The 23,847-nt window shown below is 44.3% G+C and overlaps 2 protein-coding genes across 2 annotated transcripts in view; both read left to right on the top strand.

Moving 5' to 3' along the window:
- The first annotated feature begins 606 nt into the window (after window positions 1-606).
- Window positions 607-8,055, top strand: ercc4 (excision repair cross-complementation group 4). Its single transcript, XM_069156017.1, has 10 exons — window positions 607-922; window positions 1,681-1,861; window positions 2,485-2,680; window positions 2,772-2,979; window positions 4,496-4,676; window positions 4,764-4,889; window positions 5,004-5,108; window positions 6,055-6,709; window positions 6,805-6,917; window positions 7,071-8,055. The coding sequence occupies exons 1-10, from the start codon at window positions 746-748 to the stop codon at window positions 7,808-7,810; spliced, it is 2,682 nt and encodes an 893-aa protein (XP_069012118.1). The 5' UTR covers window positions 607-745; the 3' UTR covers window positions 7,811-8,055.
- A 507-nt stretch (window positions 8,056-8,562) lies between these two features.
- The window catches only part of mrtfba (myocardin related transcription factor Ba), a 27,408-nt gene continuing 12,123 nt past the window's right edge, over window positions 8,563-23,847 (top strand). The window contains exons 1-4 of the mRNA XM_069156016.1: window positions 8,563-8,740; window positions 14,971-15,058; window positions 17,181-17,440; window positions 23,594-23,659. Of these exons, the coding sequence (XP_069012117.1) occupies window positions 17,275-17,440; window positions 23,594-23,659 (232 nt within the window). The 5' untranslated portion in view covers window positions 8,563-8,740; window positions 14,971-15,058; window positions 17,181-17,274. The remainder of the gene's footprint in view (window positions 8,741-14,970; window positions 15,059-17,180; window positions 17,441-23,593; window positions 23,660-23,847) is intronic.

The raw sequence follows: 23,847 nt of genomic DNA, 5'->3' as shown, positions 1-23,847 counted from the left end.
AATAATCCACCTGAAACCTCGTTAACACTGCCGCTAACACAGATATTGGGGCCATAACATGTGTGTCTGGGGCCGTCATGTTACTTGATATACTATTTCTTTTTGCTGCAGTAACTGCAAAGAGATGTGTGTTTGACTACTGTACGTTTTGGAAGGATATTTTGCTATGTAAATAACTCGCCATGCGAAAACACTGTTCATTGTCATCAAAAGATGTGTTGCCTGTTAGAAAAAAATATTGTTTCCCATTTTTCAAAGTGGTTTTAGGAGTATTTGAGCAGACTGTTTTCATTCTGTGTTCACAAGCTTGTGGAAAAATCTAACAAAAAAGATTTGAGCTGTCATTTAGGAAAGTCACATCTTTTGGGCAAATCGGCGGTTAACTTGTTGGGTTTTTTTGTGGGTTTTTTTATTTTTTTTTATTAAAACGTTTAATTGCTCATTAATAGGGTCTTTTGAAACTACCACTACAAGTTTATCAGTAAAGTTTGAGATAGACTGCTATTCTCCTCCCTGTCACTTGATGGCGCTCTTGGCCTGAAACGTCTCTCGCTCTCTCTCTCTCTAACACGTTCACGTTTGTTTGTTTTTCAGCGTCACCGGATGTGCCATTTCAAAACAAGAGACACCTGCAGCTGCAGCTGTCTCTTGTTTATTTCTTTTTCTTTCTTTCTACAGTTTACACCGGGAACGAAGCTGACTTCGTGACTTCAGCACCTCGAGGACAGTTTCTCGAGGCTCCAACATGGCGGGGCCGCTGCTGGAGTTCGAGACCGAGATGTTTCTGAGCCTGTTCGGCTGCGACGGGCTGCTGGTGGTGGCTGAGGGGATGGGGCTGGACCGCATCCTGCTGCAGTTCATGCGGGTTTACTCGGAGGAGGGCAGCCTGGTCCTTCTTCTAAACACGACCACACCTGAGCAGGTGAGCGCGGCCCAGCTGAGCCGGATACACGTCTCCCTCGGTGACTAAAGAGCTGAGCCCGTCCGTTACGGGTTTTTCCATGCAGATATCGGTAATAGTGTCTTATAATTCTGATATCGACATATTTATCTGTATAAATGTAAACACACATTTGATGCAAACACTTGTGACAAAGATATGAAATGGCATCAATGCACTGAAATAGCAGTAGCAGAGTTTAAGAATGATAAATAATAAGCAAACTAATAAAATGCTAATTGAAAAATTATATATGTATATCTATATATATACATATATATGTATATATATAATTATAATTATATATATACATATATATGTGTGTATATATATACATATATATGTGTATACATATACATATTTTTATATATATATATATATATATATATATATATATATACATATACATATATATATATATACATATATATAAATCGGCTTACGTATCTATAATAGGCCACTGAAGTCATCCAATGAAAAAATAATTGCTCAGGTTGTACTTCAGAGAAGGATCTCCCTTTTTTTTAACATAATTAATATACAACTGTAAATTCCAGTCACGCGTACCTTTCTTTTCTATAACAGAAAAGTCTTTTTTTGTTTGTTTTGGATTTGCCACACAACCTTGACCTGAATGCAACACTGATACGATCCTACAATGACAAACAATACAAGTTTTGCCTCGCTCGGAGTTGCGCGCGGGTTTAACGGAGTTGTGTGTTCCGGTGGTTCCTTCCCAGGAGTACCTCACCGAGCAGCTGCGCGTGGAAGGTGTGACCCACCTGCCGAGGACGGTGACCAGCGACGTGCAGAGCGCCGAGCGCTACGACGTTTACACGGAGGGAGGTGTGCTGTTCGTCACCAGCAGGATCCTGGTGGTGGACTTCCTCACAGACCGCATCCCTGCTCATCTTATATCAGGTCAGAGACCGGCTGCTGGCGGTTTAAATGAGAGCCACGATGGTTCTGTTATTTCTAGCAGTCGCTAGTCTAAATTACTTTACAATATTTGTTTGTGTTTTAATATTTATGTCAGTTGTCAATAAAATTAAATATAATTTTTTTTTTTTAAACCATTTCAGTGCTGACGGTGCTCTCTGTTTGAGTTTTAAAGAAGCAATTTTGTAATCTTAAATGCAGAATCTATGATTCAAATGGAAATGCAATAGTAGCCCCGTCCACCAAAATTTCAAAACACTTAACTGAAGCACACTGTCACTTAGAAATTGACATGCGTTTTAATATATGGACAAAAGAGACAACACATAAAGCCAAGTTACTTTTTGTTCTGATTCCTAACAGAGTGAATAGGCGGATATATTTGATTATTGTCAGATGAAAAATGGTAAAAACATCTGTTAAAAAAAGGAAATTGGGTTAAATACAATTTAAAGTAAGCCTCTGATGTTGAGCTTGAAAGTAAACGTACATAAGAATAATAACCACAAAATTATAAAACACAGAACGTAGTGTTAACTTCATTGATGGGTTTTTCATTGCATCAGTACGACTATAGACTGTCCGTCTGTGGCGTCTTTCTTCAGGCATCCTGGTGTATCGCGCCCATAAAATCATCGAGTCGTGCCAGGAGGCGTTCATCCTGCGTCTGTTCCGGCAGAAGAATAAGACGGGCTTCATTAAGGCCTTCACTGACAAGGCCACAGCTTTCTCCTCTGGCTTCTGCCAAGTGGAGCGAGTGATGAGGAACCTCTTTGTCAAGAAGCTCTACCTGTGGCCCAGGTAACGGAAACAGAAACGTGTCCCACCACAGACATTTTATTGTATTTACAAGAGTAACTGCATGTTCGCTCTCTGCGTGCTTCGTTAAAAGGTTCCAGGCATCGGTGAACACAGCTCTGGACAGGCACAAGCCAGACGTGGTGGAGCTCCACGTGTCACTGACTCCAGCGATGAGGGCCATCCAGAGCTCCATCCTGGACATCATGGGCGCCTGTCTGAAGGAGCTCAAACGCTACAACCCCACCCTCGAGGCGGAGGACTTCTCACTGGAGAACACGCTTGGAAATGCTTTTGAAAAGGTTTGGTGGTGTGTTACTGACGTACATGACACATGAAGCTGACAAACCTTAGCTTGCAGCACATTCACAACACAGAGTGGTAACGAACGTGTTTAAAATTCAGACCAAAGATTTCACAACCAGATGATGTGAGAACTCGAAAGCAACCAGATGAGACGGCGTGACATCTTCACAGCAACGACTTTCAGTGCTTCGGTACGCAGGCTTTTTCATAGCTGGATATAATTTGTAGCGTCTTCAAACATAAATGAGGGAAGGGATGGTGAGTTACTCCAGTAGTTGCGAAAACAAACAAACAAACAAACAAATGAACGAAAGGGTCGAGAATTCTGTTGTAAAATGTTGATCTTTGTTTGAACATCTTTTAAGACATTGTTGTTCCTCAGATAAACTGATGAGGTGATCGTCTCTGTCTTTCACCCAGAACTGCCATTGCGATCGAACGACAGTTTGTAACTCAGAAGTGCCCAAATTCTTTCCTGTGAACGTCCGCGAGCCGAAAATACATTTTTGTCATGCGAAATGACATTTTATTAAGATGTTATATATTTTGCCAAAAATTAACACCCTAAATCCGAAATATAATTTCAATATAATTAAAACTCTCCACTTTAATCTGCGTGAGAGTAATTTTTTTTTTTTTTTAAATTTCAGAAGTTATTGTCCAAAACAGTCGCCTTGCTTATCTCTTGTCAGTGTGCCACTGCTTTGATCTCTTATGTTGACTGGCAGCTCAAACTCAGTGACGCAGGACATATCATCATTCTTCATAGATAAGATGGAGGCCAGTGTAATTTAATAGGGAAGCTACACAGCACTATGCTGTACACAGCATATTATGTACTTGTTAGCCGCACAAAACTTACAGCTCGTAGTCATTACAGTTTGGATTTTACTGCACTTTAGAAGAAGAATAAACACAAGCTTGTCAAATGCCGAGGTGGGCCAAGCTTGGCCCGCGGGCCCTAAATTGAGCTTCTCTGTTGAAACTACAGTGTACAGATGATTTTGCTGTGAGCTGTTTGGCTGTTGAAAGCACAAACCCACCAGCTGGCCTGCAGACGGTTCACACTGCTGCAGCTTTTCTCTGAAACGTTTTAAAACAGTCTCGTCTCATCGTGAATCTCTGGTCTGAACTGGGATTTTTTTTTACGGCTCGATGTAATTGGACCAAAAAAAACAGGAGTGAGATAAGTCGCTTAAATTTGCATCCAGAAATGTTATTAAAGCTCTTATTAATAAATTCCACTGCAGGGCAGCCTACATCCGTCTCCATGGAGATGTGGAATAAATGTGGAAAAGGCTTAGAAATCGTCTCGACAGAAAAAATATGACCTGAATTTTAGAGTTTCCTCCTCAAACAGAATTAATGTCATATAATACATTTTGTGCTTGCTGCAGTATTACAGGTAAGTTTAGGTAGTACATGAAAATGCCGTGCTGTGAAGTCTTGATGATGACCTTTCAGTGAGCTGATTTCCTGGTTAAGGTTTTGTTTTGCCTTCTTCCCATCCAGAGTATCCGTCACTACCTGGACCCCCTGTGGCATCAGCTGGGATCAAAGACCAAAGGTCTGGTTCAGGACCTGAAGGTGCTGCGGGTGCTGCTGCTCTACCTCACCCAGTACGACTGCGTCACCTTCCTCAACCTGCTCGAGTCACTGCGCTCCAGCCAGAAGATATTTGGAGCCAACTCGGGTAAACTAGACGTACTTTATGCGCTCCCAGTGCCCGATGGGAGGTTGTGATTTATCTTCTTCTATCTCTGTTTGATTTGCGCGTCAGGCTGGCTGTTCCTGGACTCCAGCACCTCCATGTTTGTGAACACCAGGAGCCGAGTGTACCGCATCCCCGACAGCAAAAAGAAACTCAGAGTGGGAGCAGAGGCGGAGAAACCGAAGTCTGCTTCAGGTAACCGACCGGCGAGCAGGTCCTCTGACGACGAGCTCTTCAGAGATGTTCACCGTGTTTGTGTGTGTATTCATATTGAAGCGGCTGAAGTCTGTGTGTGTGTGTGTGTTTCAGAGGTGAAGCGGGAGCTGGTGCTGGAGAAGAGTCCGAAGTGGGAGGCTCTGACCGAGGTGCTGGAGGAGATCGAGAGGGAGAACAAGAGCTCTCAGCAGGAAGCGGGTCAGAGCTCAGTGCTGTTAAACCGTTATAATGCCAACAGTTTATTTCAGTCTATGAGTTTACTAATAATGTACCATATTAAGAAAAGTCGGTAGACGTTACGTTTTGGAATATAAAAGATGTTCTTGTATTCAGATCCTGTACTTGGGTAAAAGGACTGATACAGTCAAAATACTTCATTACAAAATTGGGGATGTTGTACACTGACGTGTATGTTTACCTCACTGAGTCTCCAGGTGAGCAAATTACCAGTGAAATCTTTTACTTTGCTCTACAAAAAGTATTCTTGCCAACAATAGCACTGTGCTAACTGTTCGAGCTACATTATAACACACAGCGTCCTGTTGTCTTCCCTTCGTATAGCTTAGGGCCAAGAAGGCCTTTTCATCAGGATCTTTTTCAAGACATGTCAGAGGAACAAATCAGAGATCAGCGTTTTAAGCAGGATTGTTTTCCTCAGAAAAGGCGTGGTGATGATGTAATGCTGGCCTGATGCCTGAAGGCAAAGGTGTGGAGTTACAGGGTTTTTTTTTCTTGGAGAAAACTTTAAATCTGTAACGTCTCCATGTCAGGACAGTGAGTTTAAGTATACCACCGATTGTGTCCTACCAAATAGAGCAAAATTGAAATGTAGAAATCTACTTAAAAGTTGATTTTATCGTTCTTCTAACAGCAACATTTTACCTGATTCATTTCTTTTTGATAATCTTCTAGTAATGCTTGAGACAGATGGATCTTGCTTCAAAAAATGATAGACAATATATACAAAATATACAATAGACGATAGAAATTCTTCCAGAGTGCAACTGGATGTTTTCTGAAATAGTTCGGGCCAAACTACGCCTATGTCTGACAAGTGCAGAACTCCAATCAAACCATGTATATGATGTGGCTTCACAATAACTTCAGTGCGGTGTGTGTTTTTGTCCGAACATGTCGCCCTCAGGTCGTGTGCTGATTTGCGCCAGCGATGACCGGACTTGTGCCCAGCTGCAGCAGTACATCAGGCACGGCTCCGGTTGGCTGCTCAACCGACTGTACGCCCGAACGGTCGGGAAACGGGACTCGGCTGCGGCTTCCGCCTTTGAAATGGACTCAAACAAGAAGGGAAAGAGCTGGGGCAAGAGGGGAGCCAAAGGAAAGGAACCTGCGCAGAAAAAACCCACGAAGATCACAAAAAGCAAAGGCAGACCGTCCCTGACGCTGACCCAGATGATGGGGAAAGAGGAAGCAGCGGTGTTGGGTAGCAGCGGAGACGAGGACGAACTGACGGAGGAGGATGAAGGCGAGGAAGAACTGAAGCTGGATTTGTCATCGGATGCCTATTACGGCATCCTGAAGGAGCCGTTAACCGTCATCCACCCGCTGAAAGGCTGCACCGACCCCCACAGCTTGACGCGGGTGCTGCACGAGGTGGAGCCCAGCTTTGTGGTGCTGTACGACGCCGAACTCAGTTTCGTCCGCCAGCTGGAGGTCTACAAAGCTAACCGGCCTGGGAAGCCGCTCAGGGTGTATTTCCTCATCTACGGAGGCTCGACCGAAGAACAGAAGTACCTGACAGCACTGTCTAAGGAGAAGAAAGCTTTTGAACACCTCATCAGGTCCGAACGGGTCCTTTCTCCTCAAGCAACCGAGGGTACTGTCGGCTGATCTGGTTGAAGTGTTGGTTTCTCATTCTTTGCGTGTTCTTGTGCAGGGAAAAAGCTACGATGGTCGTCCCACAGGAGAGGGAAGGGCGAGAAGACACTAACCTAGACCTCGCTAGAAATCTCGAGCCCGCCAACGCCACCACCAACACGCGCAAAGCAGGCATGTCGACTTTAGTGTGAAGAATTGTTGTTTTTTTTTCTTTAGATTTTTCGATTTTCGTCTATTTTTCACGACCTGTGAAAGTTTAAAATGGTCAACAGCACATATCTGACTGGTTTGTGTTTGTATTTCCATTTCCTGTCCCCAAACCAGGAGGCCAGGAGCAGCCCACAGAGCCCTCACGAGTCATCGTGGACATGCGGGAGTTCCGCAGTGAATTACCGTCTTTACTCCACCGCCGTGGACTCGACATCGATCCCGTCACCCTCGAAGTAGGCGACTACATTCTGACTCCAGACACCTGCGTCGAGCGCAAGAGCGTCAGCGACCTGATTGGCTCGTTGCAGAGCGGCCGCCTCTACACCCAGTGCCTCTCCATGACCCGCTACTACAGGAAACCAGTGCTGCTCATCGAGTTTGACCCGGCGAAACCGTTTTCCTTAACGGCCCGGTCAGATTTCCGTCACGAGATTTCGTCAAATGACGTTTCTTCAAAACTCACCTTGCTGACGTTGCACTTCCCGCGGCTGCGGATCCTCTGGTGCCCCTCCCCGCACGCCACAGCCGAGCTCTTCCTGGAACTGAAGAAAGGCCAATCCGAACCTGATGCATCGGCAGCGCAGGCGGTCACGGCCGAGTCGGACACGGTGGCTGAATCGGCAGACCTCTACAACCCCGGACCTTATGACTTCCTGATGAAGATGCCTGGGGTCAATACGAAAAACTACAGGGCTCTTATTAAAAATGCAGACAGCCTGGCAGACCTGCTCAAACTCACCCAGGACAAGCTGGCAGAAATACTTGGCAACGCTAACAATGCTAAGTTGCTGTATGAGTTTCTGCATGATGTCGCTGACGTCCCCGCTCCTGTACAGAAAGCCAAACAGACATGACAGCAGGGACTCTATCAGGATTAGTTTTGTATTTTAAAAACAGGATGAAAGTGTGTAAATGTAGAACAATGTTGACTGAATTACCCCCAGGTATTTATACAGTGCAAGTCTTTGTCATCGTAAGAGAAATGTCTTATTTTATTCATGTACAGAATGAACAGAAATAATGCAGATATTTCTGTTGTATTTTGGAAATGATTCTCCAAATACGAATAATATGTGAAACTTTTAATGATTTTAAAGTAACGGGGGGGGGGGGGGGGGGGGGGGGACAATAGCTTTATAGTCTGGAATTAAAAATAAATAAATAAATAAAAAAAAGTTGTATAATTTATAATAGCCTGTTTTTTCAAAATAAAGCTCTCTGGAATAACACAGCTTTTGTGGCTCACTGAAGATAGACATTTGACATCCTTTATTTTAATCTCTCAACCCTTCCTTCCTTCCTTCCCTTGAGGTAATCAGACCACGTAGTTCCCCGTGGATAGCAACGAGCGTCATTTCAGCAAGTTATGTAACACAACCAAAACAGACCATAAGATAATACAAAATAAAATAATAATAATCTCACGAGTTTCCTGTGGACAACCTGTGTTTTTTCCAATATACATCACCACTGGTGTTATGCTGTGAACTGTGCGGCAGAGAAGTCCTGCACCGGTTCGCAGGGTCGTTCATCGGGGCGCCGACCAGGGGCAGCGACCACGCCCCCCGACGCTGCCTGTCCGACAGCGTCATGACGTCACTCTGCATCCGACCCTAGACCAGTCGCAGCCATTTTACTCCGCGAATTAAAGTTCAATCTCAAAGCTGGACGAAGAAGAAAAAAAAAAAAAACCTACACCGTTAAGACGATTCCGGTGACATTAATGGATATCTCGTTGCGAGCCACCGCTCGGATGGATTCATCTTTCCGGTCGTCGTGATTCGGTAAGGCCGACGGAGCCGACGGCGGCGCCGTCTTGTTTTTAGCATGTTAGCCTGCCTTAGCGACGCCGAGCTAACTGGAGAAAATGTGAGGAGGTTGTTGTTCGTGATGTTCAGACTTGAGACAGCAGACGAGGCTCGGTGGGAAGACTTGAACGGCGAAGCGTGGACAGCGAGCACAACTTATCTCCAGATGTGTTTCCTGCTTCTATAAATGACGGCTTCTCGTTTATTTTTGTTATTCTGCACCTCACTCACCTGTCAGATTTAAAGTAGCTACCCAACGCTAGCTTATCCCACACCCACCTCCACCTCCACCCACACCTCCACCCGCCCGTCTGCTCCACCGCGATAACAGCAGCCGTGTCACCCGCTGATACTCTTCCGGGAAAACACATTTTCGGTGTTTAAACCTGCTATTTTGTTCGTGTGACATTTTGTGTCGCAGCGTGTTTATTTCGTCCATGAATGAGCTCTCGCAGCCCGGGACGCTTTCTGAACCTCGGGGGGCATCCTGCATCATCCTGCAACATCCTGCATCATCCTGCATCATCCTGCAACATCCTGCATCATCCTGCAACATCCTGCATCATCCTGCAACATCCTGCATCATCCTGCAACATCCTGCATCATCCTGCATCATTGTGAGCCGGCGGCCCAATTTACTCGAGTAATACTGACCACGGCGCCGCGTAATGAGGCTCCTCTCGCTTTACACAAACACGAGGATGTTCCCCCACTTGCCCGGGACCGACTGAAAGCGAGGTGGTGGAGGTGGAGGTGGTGGTGGTGCTTCAGCAAATCCAAACAGGTCTGTGTGACTCATGCAGGCAGACACGGCAGGATGTGGTGGTCTCAGTCCGTCTCTGAAGACTGTGAAAGGATGGCGTGAACTTAAACACTATGCGTCTGGTTGGATGGGAAAGCAATTGTCCCAGGGCTGCAGGCTTTGTGTCCCTGCCCTGATTTGCTTATTTCAACCTCCCCGGTGCGGTATTAGTTTGCAGGAAGACTGCAAGCTCTGATGACTCTCGTCCAGGGTTTTCAAGTCTCTCCCTGCGGTGAATGGACATAAAAGGAAACCGGAAATCCCTATACAGGCAGACTAATGCTTTTAAAATAAGACTTTCTTCCTCCTTGCGGTGATTTGTGGAAGACCAGCCGAGTAAATGTTTGCCTGCGTAGCTTTTCTGCGCTGGCCCTTGGTGTCACCGTACTGTGACCTTGTCCTTTTGTACGGTTTCAAGTCCCCAAAGGCTGGAAAACTCCAGCCACATGTGTGTGTCTGTGGGAACGGAGCAGAACAACAATCCAGCGAACAAGCCAGAGTGATGACATCATCTCTGTTATCTCTCGATGAAAGCAGACGTTTTTGTTGGACAAGACGTTGGTCTATTTAAGACCCAGAAAACTGCAGACTCAAACAGTAGTTTGGCACGGAGGCGGTTCTCATGCTGCGTGTGTTTTGTACGCGTGTGGCACATTTTTTTTGAGCATACGTCATGTGGTTATCTAAGCAGTGTTTAAATTCTGGGCTGACTTCTGTCAACATGTAGAAAAATAACGTTGTGCAACCTCCCAACATCTTAGTTTCATTTTTTTTTTTATTGCTGTCATGCGAGGCATCTGGCCCGTCTCGCATGGGATTAGAAGACAAAGTGTGTCCTCAAGGAACACGGATACTAAAGGAAAGATAATCATATGTTGTTCAAGTGATGCATTTTTTTTTTAATGAAAATGCTCAGCCCTCCAGGTTGTAGATTGTTAAAGCATTTTACTCATTACTTCTAGTTTTAAGGTACATTTTTACACAGCAGTCAGCGTTTCATCCCAACGTGCTTCCTTTTTTCTTTTCTTTTTTTGTGACAGCGGTGTGTTTATGTTTAACAGAAACCAGACCCGACTGTTTAATAGCTCGAAGGCTGCGGCTGCAGATTTCAGTTATCTTGTGCTGTTGAATGACTGTGAGTGAGAGTGAGAGTGCTTGTGGGCACTTCATCACTGGAATTCTTCACAGCCGAGCCTATTTGTAGTAAAGTTAACCCAGGACCTCCTCTCGTCAGTATGCCGGCACTTTTGTGGACGCATCGGTGTGTCGCTGTAACAACTCGCATTCCTTCGAGTTGCTGCAAAGTCTTTGTGGTTATTCTGCTTCAAAGTGAAATATTTGACCGTTTTTTTTTTTTTTTTTTTCTTTTTCTTTTCCATATTGTTTAAAACATCCTGTCTCCTACTTTCTGTTTAAGAGTTTGCGTGTTTAACATTCAGTCAGTCGTTCTGGCAATCTGCAAGATGTTCCCAGTAAGATATCGTAAACCCTCTCACCTGCACTGATTGTGTGCAGACTGGGAGAGAAAGAACAGCCTCCGGCAGCAGGCGACACCCAGATACTGTCACCAGCCTGCAAAAACTGTTGGCTCAAATTATTACCTAGTTGAAGTCAGATGTTCTCATACTGCAGATATTAAAACAAAGATGAAACCTGAGGCCAGTGTTTGTTTTAGGTTCATCTTTGGATTTATCTCAGATGTCCTGTACATCACCGAGCGCTTCAATCTGCATTGGTAATGAGGCGAAGTAGCTGCAAACCGCCATCAAACTGAGATCTGTTGGGTAATAGCAGCGTTGGTGTCCTAAAAGCAAAACACCTCATTTTGAAGTCTCCCAGGGAGGATGTATTTTTAGTACTTTCAGTGAGAGCGCTGGTATCTGAGGATGACGTCGGCACGCAGTTCGTTGGGTCTCTTTGTTGGAGTTTTGACGTCTTTTACAGGCGTCCTGTTTTATTGTCTTTCCAAATCTGACTGATACGACAATACGCTCGTGCCATCTTTCTGTGGCAGTTGGGTGGAGCTCATCTGTGTTGCACTGATAGCTCACACCCGCGTGGTTCGGTTTCTATGGTGATGGGCATTTCAATCAAAAATACTATTCGATAATTGTTCCGAACCGACCGACTGTTAATCAGCTATTAAACTCTGGCTCAACAAATGCCGTCCAACTTCTAAAACAGTCATTTTGGAAGCTGTTGAAGGGAAGCATGTTTTAGTTTCATGTTTGAGATGAGGGCCGTAGTTTGTGCTGCAAAAACGGATGATCTGCCAGCTTCGCCTGTAGAGTTTGCGTTGCACCTCGTCTTCATTTATCTATTTGAAGGAGTGCGAGACCGAACTTTTCGATGGCTGTGGTCTTCTTTGCACGTTTCTGCTGTTCGTACTGAAGCGTCTCATCTTACAGCGCCGCACAGTTCTACCTGCAAAGCTCCAGAGTCCGATAGCAACGTGTTCTTCTTCTCCTTATGTTGTTTAATGGCATCTGGCAGACAGCTTTTAGGTGCATTACTGCCACCTTCTGATGGGAGTCGCGCATTACAACCAGGCGCCAGTAAAAAAAAAACAGGGGAAATACGGAAGAGCGATAGTTGTATTAATACATCTTTTAAATAATTTTAATGACGATTAAAAAAAAATCACGTCCCATCCCTAGTTTTAAGACTAATATTCTCCTCAAATTGAACAAAGGGCTGTTTGTTTCTGATGCTGTTGTTGATAAGAGTTTCCTCTATGGTGATGACTTTCGTCATTCGTCGTTATAAGTACACGTTGCGCGGATCCGAAGACGGTTATCTACTGACAGGGAAGGGACGGGTACATTTGTTAATATCTCTGCGGTTACACAGTACAATGTAGATGATTGACAGAGAGTGGGCGGCCACATCACCCTGTGTGTTGTCTGTGCCTGGTTTTATAATACCAAACGCTGGCTGAATAACTGCTGACTGCTCATGTGAGCCATCGGTTAGTTACCTCAACCTCATTGTGGAGGTGGCTGGTCATTTACTGTTGAAAGCTTTTTTCAGGAACCGCTCACCCTTTACTCCAGAGGTCACTTTTAATTTATAAAGTGTGTGTGTGTGTGTGTGTGTGTGTGTGTGTGTGTGTGTGCACGTACTGTACTATGTGCGTTACCCTTTGATGGAACACATGGTACTTGTTTCCCCGTGCTGTTAAAAGAGCAGTCGAGGGCAGAGCGACATGCAGCGGCTGCCATCTGGATCTGCTCTGTGATTCTGCAGAGGCAGCGCCGATGTTTATCCCTCAACGCCTCGTCAGCCGTGACAGTTGTTTGTTCCTTCCTCTGTTTTTTTGTTTTTTTTCCACGGCCCCCTTTCTGCCACTCACTTGTTCATCCGCCCTTGTTCCTCCCCTTCGACCCTGACAATATCAGCACACAGTATGTAAATGCTTGAAGATTCAAAAAGTGTCCTCCATCATCCTTAACAGCTGGACGAAAAGCTCTGAGACACCTTCACCCTTCCTTGGAATAAATGTAACTGCGGCTCATTCATTTCAGTTCGTTTTAGTTGCTAGTCAACCAACATGGCGCCGTGTTTCAGATGCAGCGGCCAGCACAGTCTTCAGTTTCTGCTGCACAGAAATGGGACTTGTTCCATCTTGGGAACCGCACAAGCAGAGGAACTTCAGGTCCTTCGATCCTTCCACCTGCCGAGGGAGCTCGCAGCCACTCACTCACTCACTCACTCACTCACTCACTCACTCTGTCACTGTCACTCACTCACTCACTCACTCACTCTCACTCACTCACTTTGTCACTCACTCTGTCACTGTCACTCACTCACTCACTCACTCACTCTTACTCACTCACTTTGTCACTCACTCACTCACTCACTTTGTCACTCTGTCACTCACTCACCCTGTCACTCACTCACTCACTCACTCACTCACTCACTGTCACTCTGTCACTCACTCACTCACTCACTCACTCACTCTGTCACTCACTCACTCTGTCACTCACTCACTCACTCACTCACTCTGTCACTCACTCACTCTGTCACTTACTCACTCACTCACTCACTGTCACTCACTCACTCTGACACTCACTCACTCACTCACTCACTCACTCTGTCACTCACTCACTCAGTCACTCGCTCACTCAGTCACTCACTCACTCACTCACTCAGTCACTCGCTCACTCACTGTCACTCACTCACTCACTCGTGCAAATGTGTAGTTGGTGTGCAGACCTGATAAATTTAAGGTGCACTGGTGCAACGAATTAAAATGTTTAGTTGCACTCGACAGATTATTGTTAGCATATGTGACCAAATCACTTCAAAGCCATGCTTTCTCTTCTGTCTTTTGCTCTTGAAATTTAATGAAATGTTATTTCGTGATGAATTTGTTTTCCATTTTCATGCCGAAACCATGCAAGTTGACTTTGCATTGCTTGCAAAAAAAAAGTGCTATTTTTTTATTTTTTATTTGATTTTGTGGGCAGGGAGGAACCGACATGAGGAAATATGAGATCTGTGGTAGAAGAACATTATCTGCTGCCAGTAACGTGATACAGCAGTCCAACCCTAATCCACTTATCTTCTTTGTATACCAAGCACGTGTCTTTAAGAGGCTTGAAAGCCTCCGTGTGCAGTTGATTGATCCGTCTCTCCCTCAGACTGCAGTGTGACGCTCCACTACAGCGAGAGTTTCTGTTGCCTCTGTGTAGATAATCTGCTCCCACTGCAGGTTTTCTGTGCAGCACATACATTTTCAGACCTTTATGCAGCTTTGAGTGTCAGCCAGTTTCATTCCGGCATCTTTAATTGGTCATTATCGTATGTTTTATTCACTACGTGTCTTCAAACACACCTATCCAAGCAGCATCAGTGTCTGGTTTCTGCCTGCACTGGCTGTGTGTGTGTGTGTTTGTTTTCATTATACTATTTTTCTTTCATTTTGTAAGTCTAATGTAGGCTTAAGTAGTTCCCCAGTGAGTTTGTCCTCTCCATTGTTTTACCTGTAAAAATCGACTCCCCTGTTCCTCTGTCTTCACATTGGTGCCACATGAGGAAAATACACTCAGACTCCTTATGGATAATTCTTGCGCATTTGCTTGCTGCTTAACTTTCTTTTAAAAATGTGTTTTATATTTCCGAAAGCAAAGGTTATTCATTTGTGACAAACAGAGAACGACGGACCAGCAGCTGCCAATATGACAGAGACAGTGAAACTAATTTTAGAAACACAATGGCTAATCTAATAAAAAGAGATGCAGACAGCACTGAACTCCGTGTCGGGTTGTAATGTCTTGGGTAGAAACAGAATCGGGGCCACCGACGTCATCGGCAACAGAAGAAACGCATGATCAGCTGTTTTGGACTTGATAGATTGCTGCACTGCTGAAGTTGATGTTTGTTCGTTCCTCTCTCCTGTCAGGCTCGACTCAATGGCTTCTCCGGACTCTTGACTACAACGAACCCACACGTCTCGTCCCTCCGTCCGTTGCCGTCTTCTGCTACTACAGGTAGGAACGGTGTCATCAACAATCACCAACCAAGTCGATGGTTTTCCTTGTGTTGACCTGCCACTCGCTCACAAACAACTCTGACCTGGTTTAGGAGGTTATCGTATTTTTTTTTTTATCACACTTGTTTTCATGACCACTTCCACCTCTGTGCTGCTTTGTGAACTTTTCTGAAGAACTGACTCATTCAGTGAAAATAAAACTTTTCTGAGTGGGACTTTTTCCAAGTCAAATATTGCAGCGTATTGACCCACATCATTTGATTTGGGGTATTATTAATCATTAAGGGGCATGTAATTCAAACAGGAGTTAATTGTTCCTTGTGTTTTTCTGGCAAATCTTGTTCCCAAGTTCTGTGTGTTTAAAAAAAAAAAAAAAAAAACCTGCAGGGAAGGAGCAACAAGCAAATCCAAAGTTCAGTTTCATCATCGAACAACCTCCTTCAAAGTTCCTCTGACAGACAATGAGAGAGATGACAAGCACGTGACCAGAGGTTTTCAACCATTTTGATACGTGAATGAAGCTCCAAACACCTCGTCTGGCTCATTGCGTCATTTCTGCAGATTTTCTGACGCATGTTGAGGGTAGATTTGCCGAGTTTGAATGTTGACGTGTGCTCTTTGCTTAAGCTTCAGGTTCATGGTGAAATTGTGAATATGCATGTCCCGTGGTAACATGAAAAGGTGTAGCTGAGGTGCGGATGTTGATCGAGGGACCTGATTTGGATTGCTTATTCACAAAGGTCATTGTTTCCCCATGCTCCATGCACGCCACAGTGCTGCACTCTATTATTGCATAACGGGAACAACCTCCTGAACTTTTTGGTCGCACCTGGTTTTACTTGTGTTTCTGTGGTAGTTTTTGCTACGAGTTTTGTGTGTTGGAAAAAAAACTGCCGAAAAGGACAATTATTCTGTAACACGGAGCAAAATCCAAAATTCAGTTTCATCCTGAGAGAGATGACAAGCACGTGACCAGCGTTGCTGCATGTCGAGTCCGGTTTTGAACAACAAAAGACCTTCCTGTACAGAAACTGGTGTTTGATTGTAATCTATAGGAGGTATGTCACAGAGCAGAGACTAGTGGAGCTTCTAAAGATGGAGATGGGTTACTGCAGCTCTGTCACAGAAAACCGCTGTGGTTGAACATCAAGACCGGAGTTATGTCTGTGCTGTGGTGTTTTAGTGGCTCTTAATCGTCATTAAGGGGCCAGAAAGTGGTTTCGGACTCGAAGCCAAGTTTTGAAGAGTATGTTGTGGTGGCCAGATTCAACACGGAACGATTCAGATTAAATGCCAAATGAATGGTTTTAACTTCCATGTTGGTGCTCCGTGTCGGATTAGTGAAGCTGAATGCTCACTCTTAATGTCAGTATGTAACATGGCTCAAATACACGAGGAAAACACGATGGTCGGCTGATCAGGAGAGACATCTATTGCATCCTCCATTGTCGTGTAGTCTTCTTTAGGCCATCTGATGCCTTTAACACTTTAAGGGCCTGCGGGCAGAAATAAAGGCAGCCTTAGGAGAACAGAGTGGTTCTTGGCCAACAGCAACACATCAGGATGGTGACCAAAGAGTGCTTCGGTCCTGGAGTGGATGGATGTGGCTGCCGTTGGAGAGCGGTAAATAGCGTACCCGTTCGGGCCGAGCAGGCCGCTGAGAAGCCATGGATACTAAACTGTTTGTTTTTCTCCCCGAAATGTTTCCGTTCCCTCCGTTTGAAAACCCGCCGCAGCGACGTCATGCTTCAGATTATGAAGCTCCGTCTGAACAGAGAGAACATTCATGCGTACACTGGCGTTGTTTTTCTTGAGCGGTGGTTTGAAGTGATTATTCGGCATAATAGCCAACCCGGCTTGTTTAATGAATAAGTTGAGCTGGAACTGAGCTCTTCCAGATGGCTGAAATGAAATGCCACCCTTAGCATTTCACCAGTTGGGTGAGGTAGTCATACCAGCAGGATGATGATGATGATGATTATTATTATTATTATTCTGAACGGCTCGCGTTTCTGAGGAACCCACAAAATATGATTGAGTGACGTGTTCCCTCTGTTGAGAAGCGAAGCGGCCAATCGATTTCCCTCTAACTTCTTATTCTCCTTCTTCTGCCCACACAGGTAGCAGGGAGACATCACATAAAGGGACGGTGACCCACACCCCTCTCGCTTACCTCGGACCTTCCCCGCCCCCCCTCCCCGCCCCTCCTGAGGCATGATGGAGCCCCAGGTTATCCAGGGGCAGCTCAGTCCAGAGGGGGTTTGTGGGATGTCGGGTCCACTGGTGCCCAGTCCGCAGAGCGAGGCGGTGACCCACGAGATGGAGGAGCTGTCGCTGCAGCCCACGCAGAAACTGCCTCCGCTCAACGAACGCAAAAACGGTGAGAACACGCTGCCGTCACACGAGGTCCAGGGTTTATGTACTCTTTAATCTCACGCTTCCTCTCCGTTCCTACTGCAGCTATCGAGAGGTGATAAATGCTTGGTATTAAAAAAAAGGCAGGAAAACACAGAAAATTAATCAATTACTGTTTTTGAGTCATTTATCAGGTAGATTAAAAAAATACATGAAGTGAAATGGCTAAAACCTTCACTGGTTTCAGCTTCACTAGTGCAAACAGTTTAATTTTTTGTGTTTTTTAACTTCACCTTTAAACTGTAGTCAAACATATTGTTGGTCCCCGTTTCCTGTTGTATCAGAAAGACGATTAAATAATAAAGTTTGAGCTGCATGTGTTGCTCCGGTTTGAGCCCAGTACTTTCTGAACAACAAACCTCACACACACAACCTTTTGCCACTTCTTCCCCACTCACTTGTTGTACCTTTATTGCTACCTACATGTTAATCGCAGGCTATTCTAATTGCTCAGCGACTGGCACTTATCAAATACAAACAAATGAGTCATTATCTTGTGATCTTGTTTTGCTGTGAAGCTCCCATCCTCCGAGCCAGCACCATCATACCCACACTTCTGCTTCTGAATGATCAATCTGGTTGCGGCTCATTTATAGCACAAGTGACCCAAAAGTAGGCCAAACAATACAACACAATATTAGCTGCTACATGCATACTTTTGAAAATGAAACAAATAAAACACAGAAGAAAAAAAAAAAAAAAAGACCAAAGTCTTAAAAACAATAATAACTGAAGGGAACTGAGGGTGAAATGATGGAAAACAGTTATATCGGCTTTAAAAATGCAAGTTATGCATATAGGGGGTTAAAAACAGTCTTCCTGAATACCATCACTGAAATATAATTTCACATAAATCAAATGGTATGTAATCATACAGTGTTCTTTGGGGTTTTTTTGGCACCTGCAACATGTACCACAACCCTGTCTAGCCTCAAATGCCCCTCAGATGTAAGCCCCTTTTCTACTGCCGGTAAACTCCACTAAACTCTATTTGCTTTTTTTTCTGAATTTAGTTTTCCACTACAGATAATTACGCCCTCAGTGCCACGTCACTGCTGTAGTGAAACTACCTTAACGTTAAGCTCAGTGCGACACGCACTTTTTGAATCCTTTAATCTGCAACCAAACCGATAAACGTTGCACCTCCTCAAGTGACCACAACGGGGTTTTTGCCGGTTGTCACTCCTCAAGTTGTCCAGTGAATAAAAAGACGTTTAGCTATAATAACTTGGCTAGTTAACAGTGGCGGGATTATGCCGGCTGTCCCGTCCCGTGTCGTGCACGCAGTGACGCAGTGATCTGGACGATTCCCGCTGACTCATCAGTGGTCTACAGTGTTTTCATATCGTCTTTTAGAATTGGCTCAGCTCACTTGGAAACTCAACAGAAGTGATACCAAATAATAGTATATATCTGCAACTTTGGCTTAATGGAAAACCAACAAAAAAAAAAGATTAGAGTCGCGCCAACAGGTGGCCACCACCCTGTTCATTGAAGCACGTATACAAGCACGTCCGCTCTGAATCAACTTATCGCTTCAAAAAGGGCCATAAATCTGCATCCTCAATCTTCCATTCATTGTTCTTTTGCAGTACACAAAGAGATTATGTTCATCATGCTTAGCCAGGCTGCACGCTAACTCCTCACCAGCCTCTCTGTTTGTATTGTTTTGGCAGCCTCATGGGACTCTGACACTGATGGATGGGTACATAATTACCAGGCTTTAGCAGCGGGTTAGATTCCCTGCTGTGTTTGCCAGCTCCTAATAAAGGCTTAAATAGTGTTTGGAGACCAGTTCAGTCATTCAGTCCAGTCACTGCGGTATTGATGACAATGGTCAACGAAATCAAATTTGTCACGCACGATCCACAATTGCAGGATGTTTAATCAGAGCCCGCTCCAAACTGGATTCAACATGTTTTGGGTAAATGCAGGGTTTCTCTGCACGTCGTCGCCGTCGTCGTCGTCGGCTGCTGCTGCCGCTGCATGCGGGAGAGCTCGGGGAAAACCTCTCGACGGTGGAAAGTTTCTGTGGAATGTCAACAGCAGTGGCACCCACTCATCATCTCGGCTTTTGTCATTTCCCCTTCAGTGAGAACACACACCTCATACTTTCCACCCTCCGAGCCTCCGACCGCAGAGTCCCGTCTCTCGTGTTGGGTTTTATCGTGCAGGTGTTAATCTGTCTACCAGGGTGACAGGTCTGAGTCTGACGTTGTGTGGAATCCAGAGAGCGTTGAGGGAGAGTGAGAGTGCTGCTGTCAGCAGAGTGAGGCGGCCAGATTCAGAGCTGTGAGGTTGTTGTGCCAGAGATGAATATAGATAAGGTGACTTATCTGAAGTAAACTGAACTTAACGTGTCAAATCAGAAGAGAAATGTTAAAGAGTGTTTTAGACTTTTATATCATTCACAGTTGTTGACCTGCAGTCAAACATAGAGCCACAGAATTTGTAGATTTTAAGGTGTGTAAACGTGAATTCTGCCTTTAATTAACTCAAGTTTTCCTTTGTAAATTCTCCATCTCAACTCTTCTGTTGTATTTGACTTACTTTTGTATTTCAGGCTTAAAAAAAGACTTAAAAAAAAAATAGTCCGGACTCCCGGGTGCTTTCACACATGCTGCCTCCTGCACCCGTCCTGGTTTAGCTTTGGCTGTTCTGTTGCAACTCAGAAACATCCGTCTTCATCAAAACGTCCCATCAAAGGCTGACCTGCTGTGAGGTCTCTGGTTGTCAAAGCTATTGAATGTCAAGGGTTCACCGTGAGGCAAAGTGAAGTGTCCTGTGGAATTTTTAGGAATCCACGGTTTTTAAATAAGCTGATGAAAAAGTATTTTTAACAGAAAACCGAATGACACTGTTTTTTAAATTAAAAAACATTTTATATTTGTTTGAAACGTAAGTCAACACAAATTTAGTTTTTTTTTTTTTTTTTTTTACTTTTATCAAAGTTTTTGGGAATACGCTTATTTGTTTGCAGAGAGTTTGATGACATCCTTGATACCACTTTCTAATCACACCATTATAATTATAATAGTTAGCTTTGAGTGGATGTGTCTATAGTAACAGTTAAATTCATGTAAGTTAATATTTATGGGATGTTATGTGCACGGGTTTTCTTCACTAGATACTTTTTAGAGGCCCCCACTGGTTCCCTGGTCTCTTTAGTGCCATTTTTTCACATCAGTTTTGGTACACGTTAAACGAACAAGGCATAACATGTTAATCAGTGAGCAGTAGAGGTGCTGCTTGGTCTGTCGAACATTCAGGAAGAAAACACAAGTGTTTTTCCAAAAATGTCAAACTATTCCTTTAATAAACTGTGAATAGATAATCCATTTGTCCCTAGATAACATACTGACTGCAGGTTAAAAAGTCTTAATATTTACACGCAGCCTTTTTCCCCTCTGTGGTCCTGTTGAGTGTGTTTGTGTGTGCGTGATGGTCCGTGTGTTCCCAAACGGCCCGTTCATGTCTGCCCTCCCCCCCCTCCCCGCTCCCCTCTTCCCCTTTCCTCCCCCGCCCCCAGACTGCTGAGGCCACAGGTCAGTGTGTGTTTGTCAGGCGGAGCAGCATTTCCCGCAGGAATCGAGGACAATGCAGCTGACTGGAAGTCGGCCTGTGTCACTTAGAACCTCCATGACGCCGCTGCAAACCTTACTCGCGCTGTTTACAGATCATAGCGAGGGTCCAGATTGTTCATTTCTTTTCCTACAATCCTCCAACCCTGCCATGTCGCCGGTGTCAATGTCACCTAGAAGATGTCTGTGAGTGTTTCACCGCAGAGCTTCAGCTGCCGTGGTACGTGGGAAAATGTGCCAGTGGTTACGACATTTTCTATGTTTAGTCCCTTTGTGGGGTCACTGGGATGATGTCATCAGTGGTCTGCGAAGAAAGAGAGAGAGAGAGAGAGAAAAGATTGGCGAGGCCAGCTGTTTCCTGTTGGGACATGAGAGTTGGTGTTTCTCTAAGTTTTGACACCTCCCTTCCTGTGAATGGAGAAGTGTGTGCGGTCATGACCAGTGTTTAGTTTGTGGAAATCTGCACCTCATCCTGCTCGGTGTGATACCCCCCCCCCCCATCGCAGACCCGCCAACAAAATCACATTAAAGCTGTGGATTACTTGTCTTTTCACATTGGGGTGCATTTCTTGTGGTTTCTATTTGTTGTTGTGCTGAGTCAGACACTTTTCTTTGGCGGTTACAAGGAACGAGTCCAGTCCTCTACCTCTGGCCATGTTCTGGCGGGTTCGCTCACAGCCAGAAAATAACCCATCCTAAATTGGCTGAGCGAGAAGGGGAAGTAAGAGTGGAGGGAGCAGGAGGAGGAGAGTCGTGGCCTCGTATTAACACAAACGTTAGAAAAAGAGCACATTCCAGTTCAGACGCACTGACTACTTTGGATTTTTATCATTTGGTTGCTCATTACTCCGAGGTTGAGACAATGTGACAGACTTTATGCTTCAATACATCAACTGTTACCTTGGAAACGAATGGCTTAATCACTTAGTTGTGTTTTGGACTATTTTGGAGTGTGAGACTATGGTGTGTATGAAGGTAGAGACACTCAGCGACTGCTGCGCTAGTCTCAGAGCCCGAACAGGTGAGCACTCGTCTTCTTTGTTGTCATGGTGATGATTACGCGACTCAAGCAGACTAATGCTGTTGCCAGAAAATAAAATATCTTTAAATATCTGACATCGGCTCGATAATCGTTCCTGTCTACGTCCTTTCTTTTTGCCTTTTTTAAATGCTGTAATAAAAGAAAGAAATGAAATACTCTGATGGTGGATGTGAGTTTGCGTGTTTAATTTAGCGGTAGCAGTGCTTCAGATGTTAACACAGCAGGCCGGCTCGCAGAGAGAATATGTTTACAGCCGCAGTAGCTCCTGTCAGTGTGATGGCTGAATTTGCACGCCGCAGATGTCGGGAGTGAAATAATAGAAAAAGAACATCAGAAATCACTCGTGCACTGCTGTTGAAATCTCCTCTGTGCTTTTACATTACATTTAGCTGACGCTTTTATCCAAAGCGACTTACAACACACCGATGGTACAACATCGGGAGCAATTTTAGGGTTCAGTGTCTTGCTCAAGGACACTTAGGCGTGTGGACAGGAGGAGCTGGGGATTGAACCGCCAACCTTCTGATTAATGTGCAACCCACTCTACCAACTGAGCTACAGCCTCCCTGGCAGGCTACTTCACCACAGTACCATGCACCTCTGTGGAACCAGTGTTGTACAGATGTGGTTGTGCTGGTAAGATAACTGCAGACCTGGTCCTGCCCTGACTGCAAATAGCTTCAGCTGTATGAGGAATCAGCCGCAAAGCGAGCGTTTGGTGTCAAATGTCTGAGCGGCCCACTTAAAAAATGACGTTATCGTATGATGTCAGCCAAATGACTAGAGAACGGGATATGAGTTCTAGAGTAGGCTGTGGACAGATTCATATGCGGTTTCCTTTTGAGTTTGATCTGATGTTCCTCCCTATTATTTTATATACTACCTCATCTTTCTGCTTTATTCATTTTCTAATAAAATGTTTGTAGAGCTCAGCCAATATGTCAGATGGCCTAATTTTATTGGTCGATATTGGCATATCATAAATATATATCGGCATATATGTTCTTCGATTTGAAAACTTTTTTTTTTAATAAAATATGATGCAAAAAAACATGCTTGGGGTAATTTAGAAATTGTTCTTCTTTATTTAAATGTATAGTTAATTATTTGAATTAATAATAATAATGATAATAGTAATAATATAAATTAACTAATATATTTTTTAAAAATTCAATAATGACAGTACATTTTGTTCACATATGTTACAAAAGTTAAAATGATCCAAGAAAACAATAAAAATATAAAACACAACATAAATCACACATTAAAAAATCAGCTCTAAAAAGGTGGTTTTGAGTCTGGATTTGAACATGAGCAGGCTGCTGCAGCCTCAGATGTGTTATTAACAGTTTTTACCAACCCAGGGAAGTTCACTTTTTCACTGCACTGATGTGATTTTGCACAATAAACTAACTGTAAACTGTAAAACAACCTTTTGGCGCTCTCCGCCACCGGCATCAGTCGGGAGTCTTAATTCCTTCACTTTGACTTGCAGTGCTGCAGTTGAGGCTCCAGCAGAGGCGGACCCGGGAGCAGCTGGTGGAGCAGGGCATCATGCCTCGTGAGTAACACGCCGCCGGTCGTCCACCGAGAAGCTAACGTGGTGTGGGTGGAGTGAATGATAACAAAGCGGGGAACCTGTTTTTAATGCTGATAACTGTGATGGAAAAACAAAAAACAAACATGTTTTCTGTGTTTTTAATGTGAGAGACATCATTTGTGAATAAAATTGTGCATTAATGAAAATGT

The sequence above is a fragment of the Embiotoca jacksoni genome, unplaced genomic scaffold (assembly GCF_022577435.1).
Source record: "Embiotoca jacksoni isolate LCO1_2020_lvr unplaced genomic scaffold, fEmbJac1.0.p SCAF_20, whole genome shotgun sequence".
In the NCBI taxonomy this organism is placed as follows: domain Eukaryota; kingdom Metazoa; phylum Chordata; class Actinopteri; family Embiotocidae; genus Embiotoca; species Embiotoca jacksoni.
Note: the sequence above shows the minus strand (reverse complement) of the source record. Positions and strands in the feature narration are given on the sequence as shown.

What these genes read in the sequence shown, in the direction of transcription:
- ercc4 (XM_069156017.1), top strand. Translation starts at nt 746, where the DNA reads ATGGCGGGGCCGCTGCTGGAGTTCGAGACCGAGATGTTTCTGAGCCTG. An exon ending in CCCTGCTCATCTTATATCAG is followed by an intron (nt 1,862 to 2,484) that starts GTCAGAGACCGG and finishes GTCTTTCTTCAG; the next exon opens with GCATCCTGGTGTATCGCGCC. An exon ending in GAGCTCTCAGCAGGAAGCGG is followed by an intron (nt 5,109 to 6,054) that starts GTCAGAGCTCAG and finishes TGTCGCCCTCAG; the next exon opens with GTCGTGTGCTGATTTGCGCC.